Source organism: Oryzias latipes, chromosome 5, assembly GCF_002234675.1.
Source record: "Oryzias latipes chromosome 5, ASM223467v1".
Taxonomy (NCBI): domain Eukaryota; kingdom Metazoa; phylum Chordata; class Actinopteri; order Beloniformes; family Adrianichthyidae; genus Oryzias; species Oryzias latipes.
The window spans coordinates 3,624,291-3,642,562 of NC_019863.2; the positions used below are offsets into that span (position 1 = coordinate 3,624,291).

An 18,272-nucleotide genomic window follows, 5' to 3' on the forward strand; every position below is an offset into this window, starting at 1 on the left:
ATATATAGCTCCCAAATAGAGTGGTGCCTTTGGGGTCAAGCTTAAAATTCAGACAAGGAGATTTCACGAGACATGTCCAGAACCTGAGACTGGAAACCAGCAGTGAGTTTGGAGACGTCTGCTCTTTCAAAATAAAAGCTGTGTCCGCAGACTGAGAAGGAAGGAAGATTTAGATGAGACAAAAAAAAAAAAAAAAAAACAACTTAAAAAAACCACCTCTTCTTACAGTGTTTTTGGCAACAACAAAGCTTTGACTGATGTGTAGAGTGGACAGCGATCACAAAGGCTGGAGGCGCCACTGTGACAAAACCCCAACAGATCCAAATGTGCGCGTGGCTCGGCCCCGCCTCCACAACTTTCAGAGCTTGACATGAACCTCACTGTACGTGCGACATGGAAATGAGGCAGCGCGCGCACGTGCACTCGCGGCGCTGAGTGCGCGCTCAGCGTTCACCCACTTCATTCATTGCCGTCCGCGCGCTCGCTGCGGTGTACGCTCGCGCTCCTGGCAGAAGAGGGCTTTAACTGGGGGACCATGAGGGGCTGCTGCCGCCCGAGAAACACGCGGGACAACACAGGTGAGTCCCGAACTCCACGTCACGCGGCCCCGTCTCGCTCTTTCGGACCGTTCGACTCTTTCGCACGCGCTGTTTAGGGCTGCTGGGCTAGCAGGCTGTGAGGTAAACAAGTCTGTCAGTCACGTAGGCTCGCCTCGGAGCTGACAGGAGGACACGCAGGGCAAACCCACGGAAGCGCCGTGGGTTTCACGGCTGTGAAGTCGCTCGCGGTTTTTTTTTTTCCTTCGACAGTTGCAGTCTCCTTTCTGCAGCTAAGCCAGGCTACTGCTACCAAATCCTCTCAGCAGCTGACAGGAGGAGAGCCTCACAACAACAACAACAACAACACACTATCCACACATGACTGCGTTATAACCGAACACACACCTAAAACACGGAGCACGAGGCTGATAACAAGACTTTACAAAAGTTAGTACATGTTTTAAACAATTAACTGAGTGTAGTAGACTGTTGGGGAACCACAATGCCCCCAAACACTACACAACAGTTGTGTTTCGTGTGTGTAGGACTGGAGGGCTTCTTCTTCTTCAGGAAGTCCCATGTTAATTGTCTGAGTTGAATTATTTTCATATGTTGCCTAAAAGAGACTGTTGGGTCTGCAGTACCTTACGCCATTAGCACCCGCTGAGGGGGGTCATTTTCCTCTGAGCACGTGCTGCGGGGGCTGAAGGGACAGCTGGACAGCCAGCATTGTTTGTGTGGGGTTCAGGATCCAGGTGTGACAGCTTCTTCCTCCTCTTCCTCGTGTACCTGTTTGATGCCCCCATCTGCACAGGTGCTGCATAGATGTTTACTACCGCCCAGCCTTGCTGTCTGTTATGTCATTGAATGAGTCATAACGTTTTCTGCTGTGCTGTCTGCATGCATTGTGCAGACAGATGGACTCAAGTGGTTTAAAGGTCTGCAGGCGGTCTGCAGGTATAAGAACATGGGGAGAGCTGCATGTTTTCTTGGAGGGAGGGGGGGGGTATTTTTTATCATTTAAAATGTCTAGGCAATGAACTAATCATAGAGCTGCCCTGATGCCACACGCCAGTGTCATGCACAGAATGGGAGCATCTTTACGCCCGTGAGTGTTGTGGATGCAGTGGGTGCAGCAGACGCCGTCATCCTTGCATCTGCTCCTCCATGGCATGGGAGGAGTAAATCCCATGTCTGATGGAGGTCTTTGCCGTCTCTGCAGTCCCAAAGCCTTCATTTTATACATTTATTTGTCCAATCGAGCAGAAGCGTGGCTATAAATCACTTCCTTTTGCCCTTGTTTACATGCTTTCTCCTTCTCTCCATGCTCCTCCTCCTCCTCTTCTGGCCCTCCCTTCCCTGTGTCTGCCTTATGTAGGGGAAAGTTCACCCGCTCGCTTACATTGGAGCTCCCAGGCAGGCTGTGCAGTGCATATGCAGGCCGCCGTCATTCTGCATTTCTTATTTAGCAGCTCTGAGCAAAGCATTAGCAGTTGTCTTAGGCTTGTTTTTGTTAACAATGTAAATGTTTTAAGGTTACTGTACATTGTGTACACTTGAATCTGTCATGCAGAGGCTCGGGCAGTGCCATCTGCAGAGCATTTCTTAGATTCCTTATCTATGTAAGTTGAATCAATGGAAACTGTAACGGGTAGAAATGGTCGTGTTACAAAGACAAGAAACAAAAAGACAGAGGAACGTGCCCTTGGACTCTGTGTCCCTCGCCACCAATAGAGGTCCCGATACCCGTTCATTATGGTCTGTCAGCATGACTAAACCACATCTCTGGAAAAGAAATGCTTAGAGCATGATGCATCTGAATGTTTTTCTTTACATCCTCAATGCATTTGTGATTGCTGTCTTTATGCATTATGTAAAATATGAAATCTATAGAACAAATATGGTGGCCCTGATGAGCAAATCACATCAACAACATCACTCAACGTAAAAAACACATTAGCCCTTGTGCTATCTTAGATGACCCCACCCTTACACTGACGTGTTCTCCCTACCTTGACAAAGGTGGATAAAGGTGGAAAGATTTCATGTAATCCATGGACACCAGTGAAGATCACAAATCATTGAAGAAAAAAGGTTCACCGCACTGTCTAGTGCAGGGGTCGGCAACCCATGGCTCCGGAGCCACATGTGGCTCTTTCATCCATCTGTTATGGCTCCCTGTGACTTTGGAAAATAATGAGTATTTTATAAAAATAAAATTTTATTTTAGTTTGTTCATTTTTCATGGCATTTCAAAGGCGCTGATGGCTCTGTACGAAGCGCGAGTAAAACAGCTTCGTAATGAGCTCGTATTTATCGGGCGGGACCTGCAGAGCTGATAGCAGGAGGAGACACGCAGGGCGGCTTCAATAAACACTCTGATCTTCTGCCGGGAACTTGATGTGCTGCGGGGCAGAGACCAACTCGCTGATGACAGAGAGTTTGTGCCAGCGTTGCCAGATAGAGTCACAGTTTTCCAGCCCAAAAGTCATCTGAAAACCGCCAGACCCAGCCAAAAACCGCCCAACACATCTTTTGTTGATGTTTTTTTTCGTACTGGACTGATAAAATGAAAGATTTTTTTAAATAAAAGATAGTTCAGACTAAAAATAAAATGTGTACAATATTGAATATTTCTTCAGCAGGCCGCCTTCTTCCATTCATTTTCTTAACCCGCTCTATCCCCACTATAACCTGCGTCCGGCTCTTTCATCCTTGTGCTGCGCTGAAGCGCCCTGACTATCGTATTTAGCGCTCTCTGTGTAGGACACACTGAGGGGCGCGGGGGAAACAAATCTCATCTGCAGAGGATATGAACAGGTGAACAGGTAGAGAGGAAAAGCAGGTAAAGGGCGGAGGAGGGGCTTCAAAGCGTCAGATTGAGACGCAGCTTTCCCTGCGGGAGTTGAAGCAGAGGCTTTCCCTGGGATGATTTTATGAACTCAAACATGGAAACATGATTACCAAGTAGAACTCTTTAAAATAATAATCCTGATAACACATCGCTCCATGCAGCGATCAGACCAGAACCAGTAGTTCCTCCCACACGCGGCCGCGGTATCATCTTTTAAAGAACATAATGTGCATTTGCAGCGACGTATGCTTCAGACTAGGGCTGCACGATATGAGGAAAACTCGCAATATTGGTGATTAATATTGCGATAACGATATAATTCACGGTATATAAACAAATAGCAAAACAACCAAAAACATAATTTCCATTTCACTGCAACAGTTTAAAAATTATACTCCAAATGACCCTCGTCGACGTAGGAGGCAAACATCAAACATAAAAGGGCTCATCTGATTGATCAACAACGTAAACAGGTCCTTCTGATTGGTTAAATGCTTAAAGGCATTTATGTCATTTGTTCAATATTTCAAGCTGCCATGAGATTGTTTTAGCACATTTAAGGTAAACATTTATTGCGATTTTCGCCGTCTTTTGCGGTATGCATATTGCACAGCTTAATGTCGCGATAACGATAAATTTGCGGTATATTGTGCAGGCCTACTTCAGACGATGTCCGATTGGCCAATCTCCATGTCAATCAAATCCGTACTTCTCAGTGAGGATTTTGATTGGCTGGTGGATTTTAAAGAAGTACTTTTTTTTAAATCTTTTCTGGCCCGAGATGTACACTCATGTCATTGAAGATCGACAGGTCGATCGCGATCGAGTAATGAGCACCTTTGAATAATATATACATGCATAATATATATAATGATGTCAAAACGGGTTGTGGCTCCGAGTGCTTTGTTTTTACTAGGGGCGGTCCCAAATGGCTGTTGGAGTAAAAAAGGTTGCCGACCCCTGGTCTAGTGGGTCTAGATGACCCAACTCCCAATGTTAAAGTGCCTAGGATGGCACAAGGGTTACAGATGACGACGGCAATTAAAAAAGAAAAGCAAACAACAGCATTTTATTTTAGAAATCAAAACGTAAAGAAAAGTCATTTCAGGAAAAAGGAAAATTTCCAGAAATCCAATTAGAGGGTTAAAGAATGAAACAAAGAACCTGGAAAAGGTAGGCATTGTGGGATATCGCTGATTGGATGATGACGTTTGAGCTTTGAAGACGAGGGAAAGCAGAAGGATGGTTTCCCTAAACTGTGGTGATGCGTTGATTGATCAACCACTGAACGTTTGCAGTGGGCGTGGCCAGAGGCTTAAAGAATGATCTCTGTCTGTAGATACCGCCATGACAAGTAACGTCCTGTTGAAAAGGTGGAACAAACATCATCATCCAATCAGGGATGACCTTTGATACTCACCAGTTTCTTACTTTGTTTCATTTTGTAACATTACATTTTGATTTGTAAAATACAAGGTTTTCCCATTGTTTGTTTGCAGTTTTTCAAATTGTTGTTGCCTTCAGTGATTTGCGCTTCAGGACCACTGTAAAAAAGCAAGGTCTTCATTTCCAAACTGTTTTTCTGTAAGATGCACCATCTTGTCATTTGCAGATTTTTCCTTCCCCTCCCTAGGAACAGAAACAGGCAGGTCAGTCAGTTTTAGGGCCACATTTCCTATCAACCCTCTCTTTTCTCCTGAGATCTCTTTTTCTAGCCAGGAGTTTTATTTCCCAGTAAAGCTGCGAAAGCTCCAGAATTACCTACTTCAAAGCAGAATTTTCTTTTTTGTAACTTTAAATAAATTCAGGAATCAAGGGGAAAAAAATCTGGTTTCCTGTCCAGTGATAAAGTTGATTAACTCAAGAAACACTTGATTGGTTTAAATGACTGATAAGTCGGTCTCAGTGCTGAAAGTCTGCTGAAACTGTAACATCTGTTTTTTTTTAAGTCTAATAAATAGGAATGTTTAGGGATAAACACAAATATTTTATTGCCTTGATGGTTTTTGTTTGGTGGCAGACGTGCAGACTTGGACTTCAGTCACGCTTCAGTCTCCCATTCAGAGACTTTGGACTTGAGGCGCCTTGTGAACTTTCTGCTGTTGTTTCATTGGAGATGCTACAGAAAGACCTTTTAGCTTTTTTCTGCGTCCAGAACATTCACTGTTTCTTAGAATTAAAATGAGTCAGTGGACAAAAGTAATCAAAAGAACTCCTAAAAGTGCGTCATGTAAACACGCTGTTCAAAATACTCTTCCCCGATCAGACTCATTCGGATCAAAATTTCTTTCCAATAGAGATATGTAGGTTATGCTGATTGTTGATCAATCGTGGTGCATGTAAACAGTTTCTTCCGATCGTGGGTCATTACTACGCTGGTTTTACGTCATGCATAGACAGTGTGGCGCTCCAGAGGAGGCTTTGGAGCACGAACAGGACCTGCTCCACGCAGCTCCATGTCTCTGGGCAGAGCAGCCGGACTTGTAGCTTCGTGTTTGCGGGCAGGGGAGGGTTCTTTGTTATGGAGGAGGCTTTGGAACGCAGTCCGTCCGGCCGCTCTGTGTGACTCAAGAGAACCATGTCTCCCGGGAGATTTGTGTCTCCGAGCAGAGGAGCGGCTTTGGGACGGCGTGTGAGCTAACGGAGGCAGCTCTTCAACACAGAAATGCCGCTCAGTCCTGAGAAACCGTGTAAACAATCACGTGGATGTGTGTTTCCAGTCGTGTCCAGAGAAAAAAGGAAGTCTGATGTTCTTCCCACATATTTACGTACAGCTAAGATGCACATTGCAGCATTGACCGCACAGATTTTAACTGCATTCAAGGCTAAATGTTGTTGGATTGTATTAATCTAATCCTAACCCTGCTTTTTCCGGGTTTGTTCGGCCAAGAATAAAGGAGGGGCCGCACGGATTAAAAACATTATAAGCTAATAGGCCCTTAATAATAATCATAACAATAATGAAAGCACATTTAGAAGATCAGCTCGTTCTATGTCGCAGCTTTGTTTGCTTACAACAGAACTCATCATTTCTTTTTCCACGACCATTTTCTGTATTTTTAAAGAGTTATGCACATGTCCAAAGGATTTTTGCCGATCAAAAGTGTGGCGTATGTAAACACTTAATATAATCGGATGAAGTTTTTCAAAAAACAGTTCAATTCTAATCCGAGCTTTGATCCGATCAAAGATATTTTGCACATGTAGCCGCAGCTATTGTGACATCACCCATAGAAAATGGTTTTCTTTCCGGCTACAACCAAACAAAGTCAATTCAGTTCAATCTACTTATATGGATGCCGCATTGTTGGAGCTAGACGGCGTCCGTAAGCAGTGATTGATGGTTTGTTTCCAAAGTCAGAGATGAGTCCGTACGGCAGTCAGACTGTGTTGACGGGGACTCTAGTACCAGTTTGTGGCACGCTACGCGATGGCCATGTTAGCTCCACTAGTTTTCACAGTGCCTGTAACTCTGTAACTCCCAACATTGTTTGACTGATAGCTATAGCAAGCCTTTACGTCAGTCAATCCTTGATATCAGGCTGTGTGAAACCTGACCAGTAAAGCTAAAAGTACAACTAGTTGACTAGTCATGTTTTTAAAAGTGCACTTCTTAACTAGTGCAAAAAGCCCACTTGTTAGTTTGTAAGCAAAATATTGTCTTGCAAGTCCACTAGTCATCTGTAAATAAAAGTCACTATTCACTTTACTAGTTCAGTAAAGAACTAATTGTCAGCTAGTTAACTAGTGTTACAATATGCTAATGTGGGGGAGTGATGTAATCCAGAAAAAGTCCTCCTATTAGCTCTGCAGCAAAGCTCCAGGATTAACCCTTTCAGTCCCAGTCTTTCTTCACTGCTGATAATTACAACCTTGCGGTCTTTATCATTTTTTCAGAATAAATAGAAATATGTGATCATTGTATGAAAGAGGACTCCTTGAAAAAAATAATCCTGGATCTGCAGGGTGATCTTTTTTTCTTTCTTTATTTCATCATGAATTCATTTTAATTCATATCTTGAATCACTCCCAATAATCAAGTGTTCCTTGACCCATTTCTACCATTTTCTAAAACAAATTGTGAAAATGTCTCCAAACCTCTTGAAACAAGTTAATAACAGACCTAGAGACAGATCGTGATGAAAACAAAATATCCTTGGCATAGGTAATAGGGGTGTGTTTATTGGCAAGAGTCTGGCGATACGATATGTATCCCGATATTTTACCGAAACATATTTTCTTTCTTTTTTTTTTAAAAAAAAGTGACTTTGAAAAAACTCTACCAGAATTTTAATGTCTTCCACTGTAATAAAATGGTCAAATTCAGTTTATTTAATGATCACAATGTTAAGCACTGCAACTGGATCTCATCTATAAGTTGCGTTTACCAAAGCAAATTCATAGTGCTTTTATTTTGGTAACTAAAAATATAGAAAGGGAACAGTCAACATTTTCAGATTTCCACAACAAAATATTTTTCAGCATAAGAAAAAACAAAGAATGAATGTGCCTCAACCAACAAGCTTCTATTGGGGACATAAAATGCTGTTTATTTTCAATATTGCGTAACCCTTGTGCTATCCTAGGCACTTTAACATTAATGTAGCTTCTCCGGTACTTTTAAACCTTGTGCTATCTTAGATGACCCCCCCCTTACATTGACGTGTTCTCCCTACCATGACAAAGGTGGATAAAGGTGGAAAGATTTCATGTAATCCATGGACACCAGTGAAGATCACAAATCATTGAGGAAAAAAGATTCAGAGCACTGTCTAGTGGGTCTAGATGACCCAACTCCCAATGATAAAGTGCCTAGGATAGCACAAGGGTTACACGTTCCAGGAACCTGCATGGTGCTTCAAAAATAAAGGGGGGGGGGGCACTGATTCTCTCCAGAAACAATAAAGTGTGATGATGAGTCAGCATAAAAGAACGAAGGAAAGTTGCTTTATGTGACAAAGAAGCTGCTTTGTTTACATATCAGTCTGCTCTGCTGCACCTTTGCAGCCACGCTTCTCACACACGGAAGTAACTGCTAACGCTCCTCGCCATGATAGCAGCCTTTTTTTCAGAGCGTATGCTATATATATACACATCCCCTCTGATCCATCAGGTCGCTAAACTAGAATCTGTTGCTGGGAGGTTCTACAGAACTTTGGCCCGCTTTGCCGATAGCATTTTAGCCGATGCCGTGCCTAACTCATTTTTATCTGAGCTGCTAAAAATCCCAGCAATCCACGTTTTTATATGTTACTGGCAGCAACATGGCTCAGAGTTTCTGTTTGGTATCCATCCCAATTAAAAACAATGTAGTTCATGTCTCATGACAACGAAACAAGCGGCCTCTGGCTGCAGTCTTCCTGTTATTTTGTGTGGTGTGGTGCTGCTCTAAAAGGCTCCATGTTCTCTGCTGCCAGGTAGTTGTTGGAGGGTGAAGTGGAAAACAAGGGTCATACACTGAAGGACGCTCGGAAATAATTTAAAAAAATATCATCCTGGCAGCATTTTTGAATACAAGTATCACCAAATGAACTATTGCGATATTTTGCCAAATCGATTTTTTCCTAAACCCCTTATAGGTAATTAAGAAAGCTGGTTTCTGGACTACCTGTGCTCATCCGTTGTCATGGTCCATCTAGTGGCCATTTTAGGTATTACAACTATGCATACCTGCATGTCTCATAACAACAAAACAAGCTGCCTCTAGTCCAGGGGGGTATTCCAGGAAGCATGTTTAAACTAGCCTGACTTTAAGCCTGAACTCTGGCTGAAATCCGCCTGAACTTCTTTACTCGGGGTATGTCGGTTCCAAAAGACCGGATATGAGTTGGCGTAATTACGCTCGACTTGGTAACCCTGGGTTAATGCACGGTACATAAAGACATTCTCAATAGATCGCCGATTTCTGGAGTCACCATGGAAACGCGTGGAGAAAAAAAAAAAAGAAAGCGCGACACTTGAGACGGAAGTGAGACGGAGTCTGAGATTTTAATGACGGCGGATAGAAATTATAAGTCCATCAAAAAAGTAACACGGCTGAAAGATAATTTAGTTATATTTATTCAAACTCAATAATTGTTTATACAACTCAAATTTACGTATTTATCTAACTAAATGTCACATTACTCCATTAATCTTTTTTCCATCTTAATTACTTATATTTCTTGAACTTTCATATGTCTAAGTTTGAGCCGGCAGATATGCTCATTTTTATAACAATAAAAAGAACGGAAAGTTTGAGCCGGCAGATATGCTCATTTTTATAACAATAAAAGAACGGAAAAAAATGCACGGAGTGCAAAAATTCATCACAGAATATTCCATCACTGTCATAACAGGTTTGGGTGGTAGAGGTGCTATATAGACTCATCATCCTCTACTTTACTCCCACTCATGGTGCAGAGACTTAAGCATAGTAGGACAAAATAGCTCGGCAAAACACGGTGAAACACGGTAAAACAGCTATACAACTAAACACATTTTGTAAAAAACCCACACTTAAACCCAAATCCGTCCAGACAGGCAAAGGGAATGATATCCCAGAATCCCTTGCGGTGCCGATCTAACAGCAGCACCAAAGTTACACCTACTTAATTGAATTAATTTGAACGAAAGGAAAATAACTGTCTGAAAACTACGTGTAATTTTTAAGGTGACCTTACAAAAAAATGATTTATCTTAACTGAATCAAATAATTAAGTTAGATCAAAGTAAAAAAGTTTATCTTTTCAACATCCATATGTGGTCTTATCACCTTCTCACGGTGGAAAAAGTATTATCTGAACTTTTTCATCCACTAAATCATCTTCAAATGGACACGCCATGCTGTTTCACCTCTCTGAAAACAAACTAAGCTTCAACTAAACCTGCTCCAGACCAGGTTATGTTCAGAGCATGAGTTGCCGTGGCAACTTGACATGCCCTGAAACATACCTCCATTTCTGGAACCGAAAGCTGAGGTTATCAACTTCCTTAGCCTCAAACTTACCGTGGGAGCTAGCAGAACCTGCTTTCTGGAATACCCCCCAGGTCTTCCTGTGGTTTTGTGCTCAAAGAGGCTCTGTGTGCTCTGCTGCCATCTAGTGGTCGGAGGTTGAAGTGGAAAACAAGAGTCAGAAGGGAGCCCCTTATGTTTCAGTAACACGTCAATGTGTTACTAATAGGTAATGGTCTGATACCACGAGACTGCGTTAGCTAGTTTCAAAACACATAAACTTGTTTGCAACGCGTAAAAAAAGACTGACAGACATTTTGACAGAGCGCCGTGTACTTCTCGAAATTGCTTCTGCATCATTAAGCACAACCAGAATTAATCCAAATAAAAAGGCATTCCGGATTACAATGCACGCTGTCATTCTATGAAAAAACAGAGGCTTTTTAGTGCGTCTTATAGTGCGGAAAATATGATAATAGCTGTTTATTTCTCAATAAATCTATGGCGGGTAATTTTCTGAAGGAGCGCCAGGGGGGAGGAGTCACTCAGTTCACATGGTCACATGGTCAGTCAAAGTTTTAAAGCATTAAAATGATGACAGAACGCTCACTTTTAATAGAAAACTGGCCTGGACTTGCGAGCATTTCTGTTTTCTGGTAGAAACAATACTACAGAGTTAGGATGACAGAATCCTGATGTGATTTACAGTTTTGTTGCACATTTACTTTAATCGCACAATTTCTCTGAATCCTTATCCTAAAGCTGAATCAAATTCTGCACAGTAACGATTCAACAAGCTGTACAACATTAAACACTCAAACGGAGCTTAAAAGTGGGACCTTGTTGGTGTTAAAAGTTTTTGAAACTATATTTTGAATGAACGCCACATAATCTGTCCATGAGAAGACAGTGTGAATTTAAGGAAACAAACAAGAACAAGGGATAAAAGGGACAAATACCATCATAGAGGAAATGTGCAGCAGTTCTGACCTGTAAAAGGCAGAAGGGGAGCTGGCTGCTGTGCAGAAAGCCTGACCTCATGAACCAGGTTTTGGGTTCTTTGCTGTTTGTTCTGGAAGTGACAAACGGTGAAGGATGGTGTTGATCACGTGCCTTTTAAACGCGCGTGCATATAGCGCCATCTGGTGCCATCTATGCAGCACATCACATTGGACGCAACGCATTTGTTCATTTTTCATCATTGCTGGATTCTCTGTTCTGTCACATTGATGGGATTGTATCTATATTTTGTTACTTTTATTTTTTTAGAGTTTAGTGGTTTAAAGTATATTTAAACCTGTAAAAATATCAGATCTCCATTATTTTCCATTTAAATTAATATATTTACCATTTAGTTCATAGTTTTTAACACTTGAGTTACACGTACAGAACGAAGGTAAAGTTGTTTTTCTTGCATCTCTCACTGAGAAGAGGGTCTGTCAAACAGCTTTACACCGCAAAGGACAGAATGTTCTGTCGTGGAGGGGGGTGTTGAAGGCTGTTGAAAAACATCCGTCTGGTCCACGCGTGGGTTTAACTCTTCGGTGCCCGTGACAGGGTCTTGCAAAAGTCAAGACTTAGGGATTTTCATTCACTCGTGCACAAGGAGCTTCTCTCAGGGAGCATGCCTGCCATTCCCTCTTCCGCTTCTCCGATTGGCTGCTGGCCGGGTGTTCTCTGCTCCTATTGGTCAGTTTCTCTGCTGCATTCGCTGCCCATGCGTAGTGCATGTGAGCCAGCAGGCCGTTGTTTTTCTCCAGCATCTGCTCGCCCTTTTACTCACCGTAAAATGTGGACAGAAGTTTTCTCAAACTGTAAAAAAATAAAATAAAAATCACATATCAATAAAAGAATTTATTAGAAATCAAATATAGAAAAATAAGATGACTTGACTTGTTTTGTCAAAGTAAAAGCGTTACCAAATTAAAATACTAAGACGTGTTTCTTTGGCCACTGGAAGGTTTTTTTAAGTTAACGTTGCTTTAAATACTTGTTGTTATTGTTTTGTTAGAAATAAAAGTGTTTTTGTCTTCTCGGTCAAGTGTTTATCCGCCGTGCAGACGTGTTGTTGTTGTTGTTGTTCCTTCCCGCTGTCGTTGCGCGCCTCCTCCGGTTTTTACGGTAACAAGAAAACTGCTGCTTCTCAGCTGATATAAGACATCCGCCCCTCCAGCCCTCCTCATCAGACTAGCAGAGATGAAGCCCACCGTCTCCGTGGGTTATCGGGAGGGAAACGGCAACGACCCGGGAGCCGGGATGCTGGACAACGAGGAGTTCTTGTTTGAGGGTCACCCGCGGGAGCTCACCCAGAACCCGCTGCAGAAGATCTGGATGCCCCACAAGAACGGCCACATTGCGCACAGACGGGGTAAGACGCCGAATGCGCCAAAAGGATGGAGACGGGGAGGCAGTCCTCCCGGACCTCCGTTCGTCTGGGTGAACCAGCGCGGCAGCTCGGCTGCATCCCGAAAGTGTTGCATCATTTTCAACTTGTTTACGGTAACGACGCTCGAGCGCGTGGACATTTGGAGAGGTGATGCTTGGAGAGAGACGGCGCAGCTCCCGGGGTCCATCTGCTCGGCCTTAAGGGTTTTCTGCCTCCTTACGGACACGTTTAAATGGGCAGAAAGCTGCCGGTGTGCTCACTAGCATGGCAGTAACCGGGTCCCCGCACCTCGGGGACATTTGGGACGCTTCCCTCTTTTGTAAAGTTAGGTTCTGAGAGTCAGCAGCCTTTGTCCTGCAAATGTGCGCATGCGGGGACCGACTTCCACAGACACACATCTACACCCAGAAACAGTGGAATTACATTTCATGGAAAGCAGGTTTACGGATTTATGGCTCCTATAGGAGAAAGAAAACAGTAGTCACCTGGTTACTTCAACGTACAAATCAATCTATTTGATATGTCAGAAATGTCATATTTAATGCTCTTACTGACACCACCATCAGCATTTACCAGCTTGACTTAACTGTGGACTTGCCTTAACATTAGTAGGCTTGGACCTGGCAGATGTTCAACCATGCTGCTCTTAATGACCGGGCTTGTGCTCCTGGTTAGCTGTTGTACAGAATTCTCTCCTCTGAACACGTTCTCAGTTCTTCATCCATGCAGGGTTCAGTAATTACCGCATCTCTGCTCTCTTCAGAACATTATGCAACAGCGGGTCATGAAGGGAACCTGTTCAGACTTGCCAAAATGCCAGCTTAATTGCCTTTTGATTGAAAAGTGTATTCATCAAATTTCATCATTAAAATATCCTGTCTGTCTCTCTTCCAGTTTGTATGACCAACTGTCCGACCCTGATTGTCACCGTGGGACTTCCTGCACGAGGGAAGACTTACATTTCTAAAAAGCTGACTCGTTACTTGAACTGGATTGGAGTAGCGACCAAAGGTCCAGCCCACATCTCAGAATCCGTTTGGAACCAGCAGCAGATGCGGCCTGAGCTTGACATGTAACCGTCTGTCTCCTGTCAACAGAGTTTAATGTGGGAGACTATCGGAGGGAGTGTTTGAAGATCTACAAGTCTTTTGAGTTTTTCCGTCCAGATAACGAAGAGGGCTTGAAAATTAGACGGTGAGTTCAAATGACAGTTTGACCAACAGACGCCTCAGCACAACATTTTGGGATTCAAAAATGTTTTCCTTCTGTCTCCTCGCAGGCATTGTGCTACGTCGGCGCTTAATGACGTCTGCCAGTACCTCAGCGTGGAAGGAGGCCATGTTGCGGTCAGTCCTTTATCAGCTCTCCTGTCGTCTGCATGCTGGGGCCATGAATTATGATGCAGAAATGTGTGGAGATTCCACATTTTTAATTTGTATTTTTTTGCTGCTTTAAGGTGTTTGATGCAACAAACACAACAAGGGAAAGAAGAAACACCATTATCAACTTTGCTGAGCAGAATGGGTTCAAAGTAGGACAGTGTTTTGAACTTTGTGACACATTTGCTTGATGACCTTCAGGTTTTTTTTTTATCATGTTTTCTTCTTTATGTAGGTTTTTTTCGTGGAGTCTGTTTGTGAAGATCCAGATGTCATTGCAGAAAACATTGTGGTAAACATGCTTTTGGTTTAAATTATTGTGATGATAACCGCATCACAGCGGTGATCAAAAATCCCACACCGTCACAGCTCCAGTGTGAGTTAGGCGTTTGGAAGTGTTCTGCAGTGATTTGTTCCGCTGTGCTCTCTCTCTCGGTTTCACTACAGCAAGTCAAGCTGGGAAACCCAGACTACAAAAACTGCAACCCAGAAGAGGCTTTGGAGGACTTTATGAAAAGGATAAAGTGCTATGAGTCCTCATACCAGCCTCTGGATGAGGATCTGGACAGGTGAGGACCCAAGAGGGATTTGTTGAGGTGGATCTGCTCGTATGTCCTCATGCTCCATGTCATCTTCTACATCACAGGAATGTGTCGTACATAAAGATCATAGACGTGGGCCGTCAGTACCTGGTGAACCGCGTTGCTGACCACATCCAAAGCAGAATCGTCTACTATCTAATGAACATCCACATCACTCCACGCTCAATCTACCTGTGCCGCCACGGCGAGAGTGACCTCAACATCAAAGGGCGTATTGGCGGAGACTCTGGCTTGTCTCCCAGAGGAAAAGATGTGCGTTTTGTACTAAAACGCTGCTAAGGTCAATAGCAGTTTCCGCATCTTTCAAAGAGCTAAGTATGGTGTTGTGTTTGTGAAACAGTTTGCCAAGCGTTTGAGGAATTTTATCGACGAACAGAAAATCAAAGACCTGAAGGTTTGGACCAGCCAGATGAAAAGAACCATCCAGACTGCAGAGTGCCTCGGAGTCCCATACGAACAGTGGAAAGCTTTGAATGAAATCGACGCCGTATGTCCACTTCTGACCTCCATGTGTGTTTCAAATGTCGCTGTGAAATCCACAAACACCTTCTGCTTTACTTACGAAGGGTGTGTGTGAAGAAATGATGTACGAGGAGATCCAGGAGCATTATCCACAGGAGTTTGCAATGAGAGATCAGGACAAATACCGCTACCGCTATCCAAAAGGAGAGGTGAATTCCACTCCTCCTTCTTCAACCAATGTAATTGGCGAGTGGTTCAAATGTTGAATGGGCTGTGTATTCATCTGTCAGTCATATGAAGACTTGGTGCAGCGCCTGGAGCCTGTGATCATGGAGCTGGAGAGGCAGGAGAACGTGCTGGTCATTTGTCACCAAGCTGTCATGCGCTGTCTGCTGGCATACTTCCTCGACAAAACTGCAGGTGAGGAGAAGTCGCCGACGATCTGTCTGCATTTTCCATACGGTGAAGTCCTTCTGCACTGAAATGTGTCTTTCACCACAGATGAGTTGCCTTATCTCAAGTGTCCCTTGCACACCGTGCTGAAGCTGACCCCCATCGCTTACGGTGAGTTTAGCCTCACTCCGTCTGTAGAAACCACCGTCATGGCTGTCCTCTTGGCAAACGCTTGAATTCTCTTCCTGTCGTTCACCTTCAGGTTGTCAGGTGGAGTCCATGTATTTAGGTGTGGAGTCCGTGAACACACACAGGGAGAGACCTCAGGTAAACGGCACCCGGAGGCGTCACACAGACGATGCTTAACGTCACGTGTGTTCAACAGTGTCACCTGTGAAGTCTCCATGGAGACGCTGCTCTGATAACCCAGCAGACAGAGAGCCTGTGTTTCAGGCCTCGTTGAGAGGCCCGTCACGTCTGCTGCCGTTACAGGCTGGCCTGGCTGTCGGCCACATGCGGGACTGTTCAAGTCACTCTGTGAATACAAACGTCAAGATGTTCTCCACACACTCACAAAACAACCTTAACACTTCATTTTGAGTTTTTGTTAGAAGAAAATCCCGAAAGTGGATTTCGGGACAAATCCCTCAGCTGTATGTGTTCAATAAATAAAGCTCTGTACCAAAACATGTCTCTTTGTGGACAAAAAAAACTCTTTCAATATAGGAATAAACACACATTTTGTTTCTAAAACACTGATACTTTTTGTCTAGTTTGACTTCTTCTCCACTGATTGTGGTGAAAACAGCAAAAAACAGATTTTGAAGTATTTTTCTGAGTGGTAATTTTCTTAAATGTAAATATATTTACGTGCTAAACTGTACCTGGTGAGTTTTGCTTCACTGTGTGACTTGGATTTCTTGCAAAAGCCAAACAAAACTACTAAATTTGTGTTGCTTCAAGTGCATTAAATGGGTAAAACTTCTCCCTTATCCCTTGTGCTATCTTAGATGACCCCACCCTTCCATTGACGTGTTCTCCTACCATGACAAAGGTGGAAAGATTTCATGTAATCCATGGACACCAGTGAAGATCACAAATCATTGAAGAAAAAAGGTTCAGAGCACTGTCTAGTGGGTCTAGATGACCCAACTCCCAATGTGAACGTGCCTAGGATAGCAGAGTAAAGTAATTCTATACTCATAAATATGTAAAGATATTTGTAGAAGAATTTATTTAAACTCCAAAAACAAGGAGCAGCATCAAATGTAGCGATTGTTGACTTTGAAAAAATAATAGAGCAGAAAAGAATCATTTTGCTTCAACCACAATCCAGTGTTTTTCAACCAGAGTACACTGTGCGTGCCATGAAAGATGATTTCATTTAAGGTTGCAGGTTCAATTCCCGCCTTGCACGCCCATGAGTCAAAGTGTCCTTGGGCAAGACACTGAACCCCACCTTGCCTCTGGTGGGAGGTGGGCGCCTGTGTTTGGCAGCGGAGCCACCACCAGTGCGTGAATGTGTGTGTGTGTGCATTGGTGAATGAGTCTGTGACTGTAAAGCGCTATACAAGTATACGCCAATTGCCATTTACCAAAGAAAATGTGGACCTCAGGTCAAGAAATGTGGAAAAACAGCTGTAGAGGAGTGTCTGGTTGTAGCTCTGTGTCAAGTGAGAGACCCTTTTGGAACCTATGGTCTGCATGTTCTCTCTGCGAAGCCTCCACCTCTAGAGCGTTCAGCAGTACTCCAGTAATGTTCAATAGTATCAACAGGAGTTGTAACCCTTGTGCTATCCTAGGCACTTTAACATTGGGAGTGGGGTCATCTAGACCCACTAGACAGTGCTCTTTGTCATGGTAGGGAGAACACGTCAATGGAAGGGTGGGGTCATCTAGACCCCACAGGATAGCACAAGGGTTAATGTGCACAATTTGGTGGTGTGAAAGTTTAACCCACTCTTCCAATGATTTATTGTTTTGAGATTAAACCTTTATTTTTTTGTTGTAATGACATTTTCCAGAACGTGACGACGCAGCGCAGCACAGAAGACGCTCTGCAGACGGTCCCAGCTCACCTCTAGGTCTCCTCACAAACTGCCACACTCCGTGTAGGCCTCCGGGCGCGGCGGCGGCGGCGGGCGGCACCGCAGAGACTCGCTCATCTCCAGCAGGGGTATCCTGTCAAGACGTTTCACTGTCGTTTGTGGCCACCTACACTGCAGCGCGGAACGCCAGTATTTCAAACGCGTGGATCAACTGTTACATTGTGGTGTGAAGTCTTTTCTACTGTAACACTTGAAATCTACTTGATATTTAGCCTAGCGTGAGTCGTCTCCCCTCACACTGTGTTTAAGAAGATGTTTCTTTTTTTGATGAGTGTGAAAATCTCCAGAAAACAAATCAAAATATCGTTTCCAAACATTTGTTTGTTTTTTGGTGATAAATATTGAAGGAAAAACTAAAAAACATGCACAAGGAGAGATTCCACATGGTGCATGTAGAAGCAATTACTCATCAACATTCCAGCAATAAAAAAGAAATGTCAGAAATGAAAGAAAAATGAAAATAACAATCATGTCTTTTTTTTTTTAAATCAAATAAACAAGTGCTATAACCCAAACCGTGGTAGTTCTGGTGTGGCTCGTGTCTTTAGGTGACGTTGATAACAAGCTAGGATAAATCTGTGTCCGCATGTCATCTCAGGTACTATGATCAATACT

General features: G+C 43.4%; 1 protein-coding gene across 2 annotated transcripts; it reads left to right on the forward strand.

Annotated features, from left to right (window-relative positions):
* Nucleotides 1-384: 384 nt before the first annotated feature.
* Nucleotides 385-18,154, forward strand: LOC101174905 (6-phosphofructo-2-kinase/fructose-2,6-bisphosphatase 4). 2 transcript variants are annotated; one of them, XM_004068487.3, is made up of 15 exons: nucleotides 385-578; nucleotides 12,501-12,695; nucleotides 13,608-13,724; nucleotides 13,811-13,907; nucleotides 13,993-14,059; nucleotides 14,170-14,244; nucleotides 14,328-14,384; nucleotides 14,540-14,661; nucleotides 14,739-14,946; nucleotides 15,035-15,181; nucleotides 15,261-15,365; nucleotides 15,447-15,576; nucleotides 15,658-15,720; nucleotides 15,812-15,876; nucleotides 17,574-18,154. In XM_004068487.3, the coding sequence occupies exons 1-15, from the start codon at nucleotides 536-538 to the stop codon at nucleotides 17,631-17,633; spliced, it is 1,551 nt and encodes a 516-aa protein (XP_004068535.1). In that variant the 5' UTR covers nucleotides 385-535; the 3' UTR covers nucleotides 17,634-18,154. The 2 variants fall into 2 exon arrangements, with proteins under 2 accessions (XP_004068535.1, XP_011472962.1); XM_011474660.3 differs by lacking the exon at nucleotides 12,501-12,695 and having other exon boundaries at nucleotides 447-578; nucleotides 17,574-17,767.
* The last annotated feature ends 118 nt before the right edge of the window (nucleotides 18,155-18,272 follow it).

Excerpts from the sequence above, each read along its gene's own strand:
- LOC101174905 (XM_004068487.3), top strand. The coding sequence starts at position 536 with ATGAGGGGCTGCTGCCGCCCGAGAAACACGCGGGACAACACAG. Across the intron at positions 14,662-14,738 it reads CTGGATGAGGATCTGGACAG|GAATGTGTCGTACATAAAGA; the intron begins GTGAGGACCCAA and ends TCTACATCACAG. Across the intron at positions 15,577-15,657 it reads CTTCCTCGACAAAACTGCAG|ATGAGTTGCCTTATCTCAAG; the intron begins GTGAGGAGAAGT and ends CTTTCACCACAG.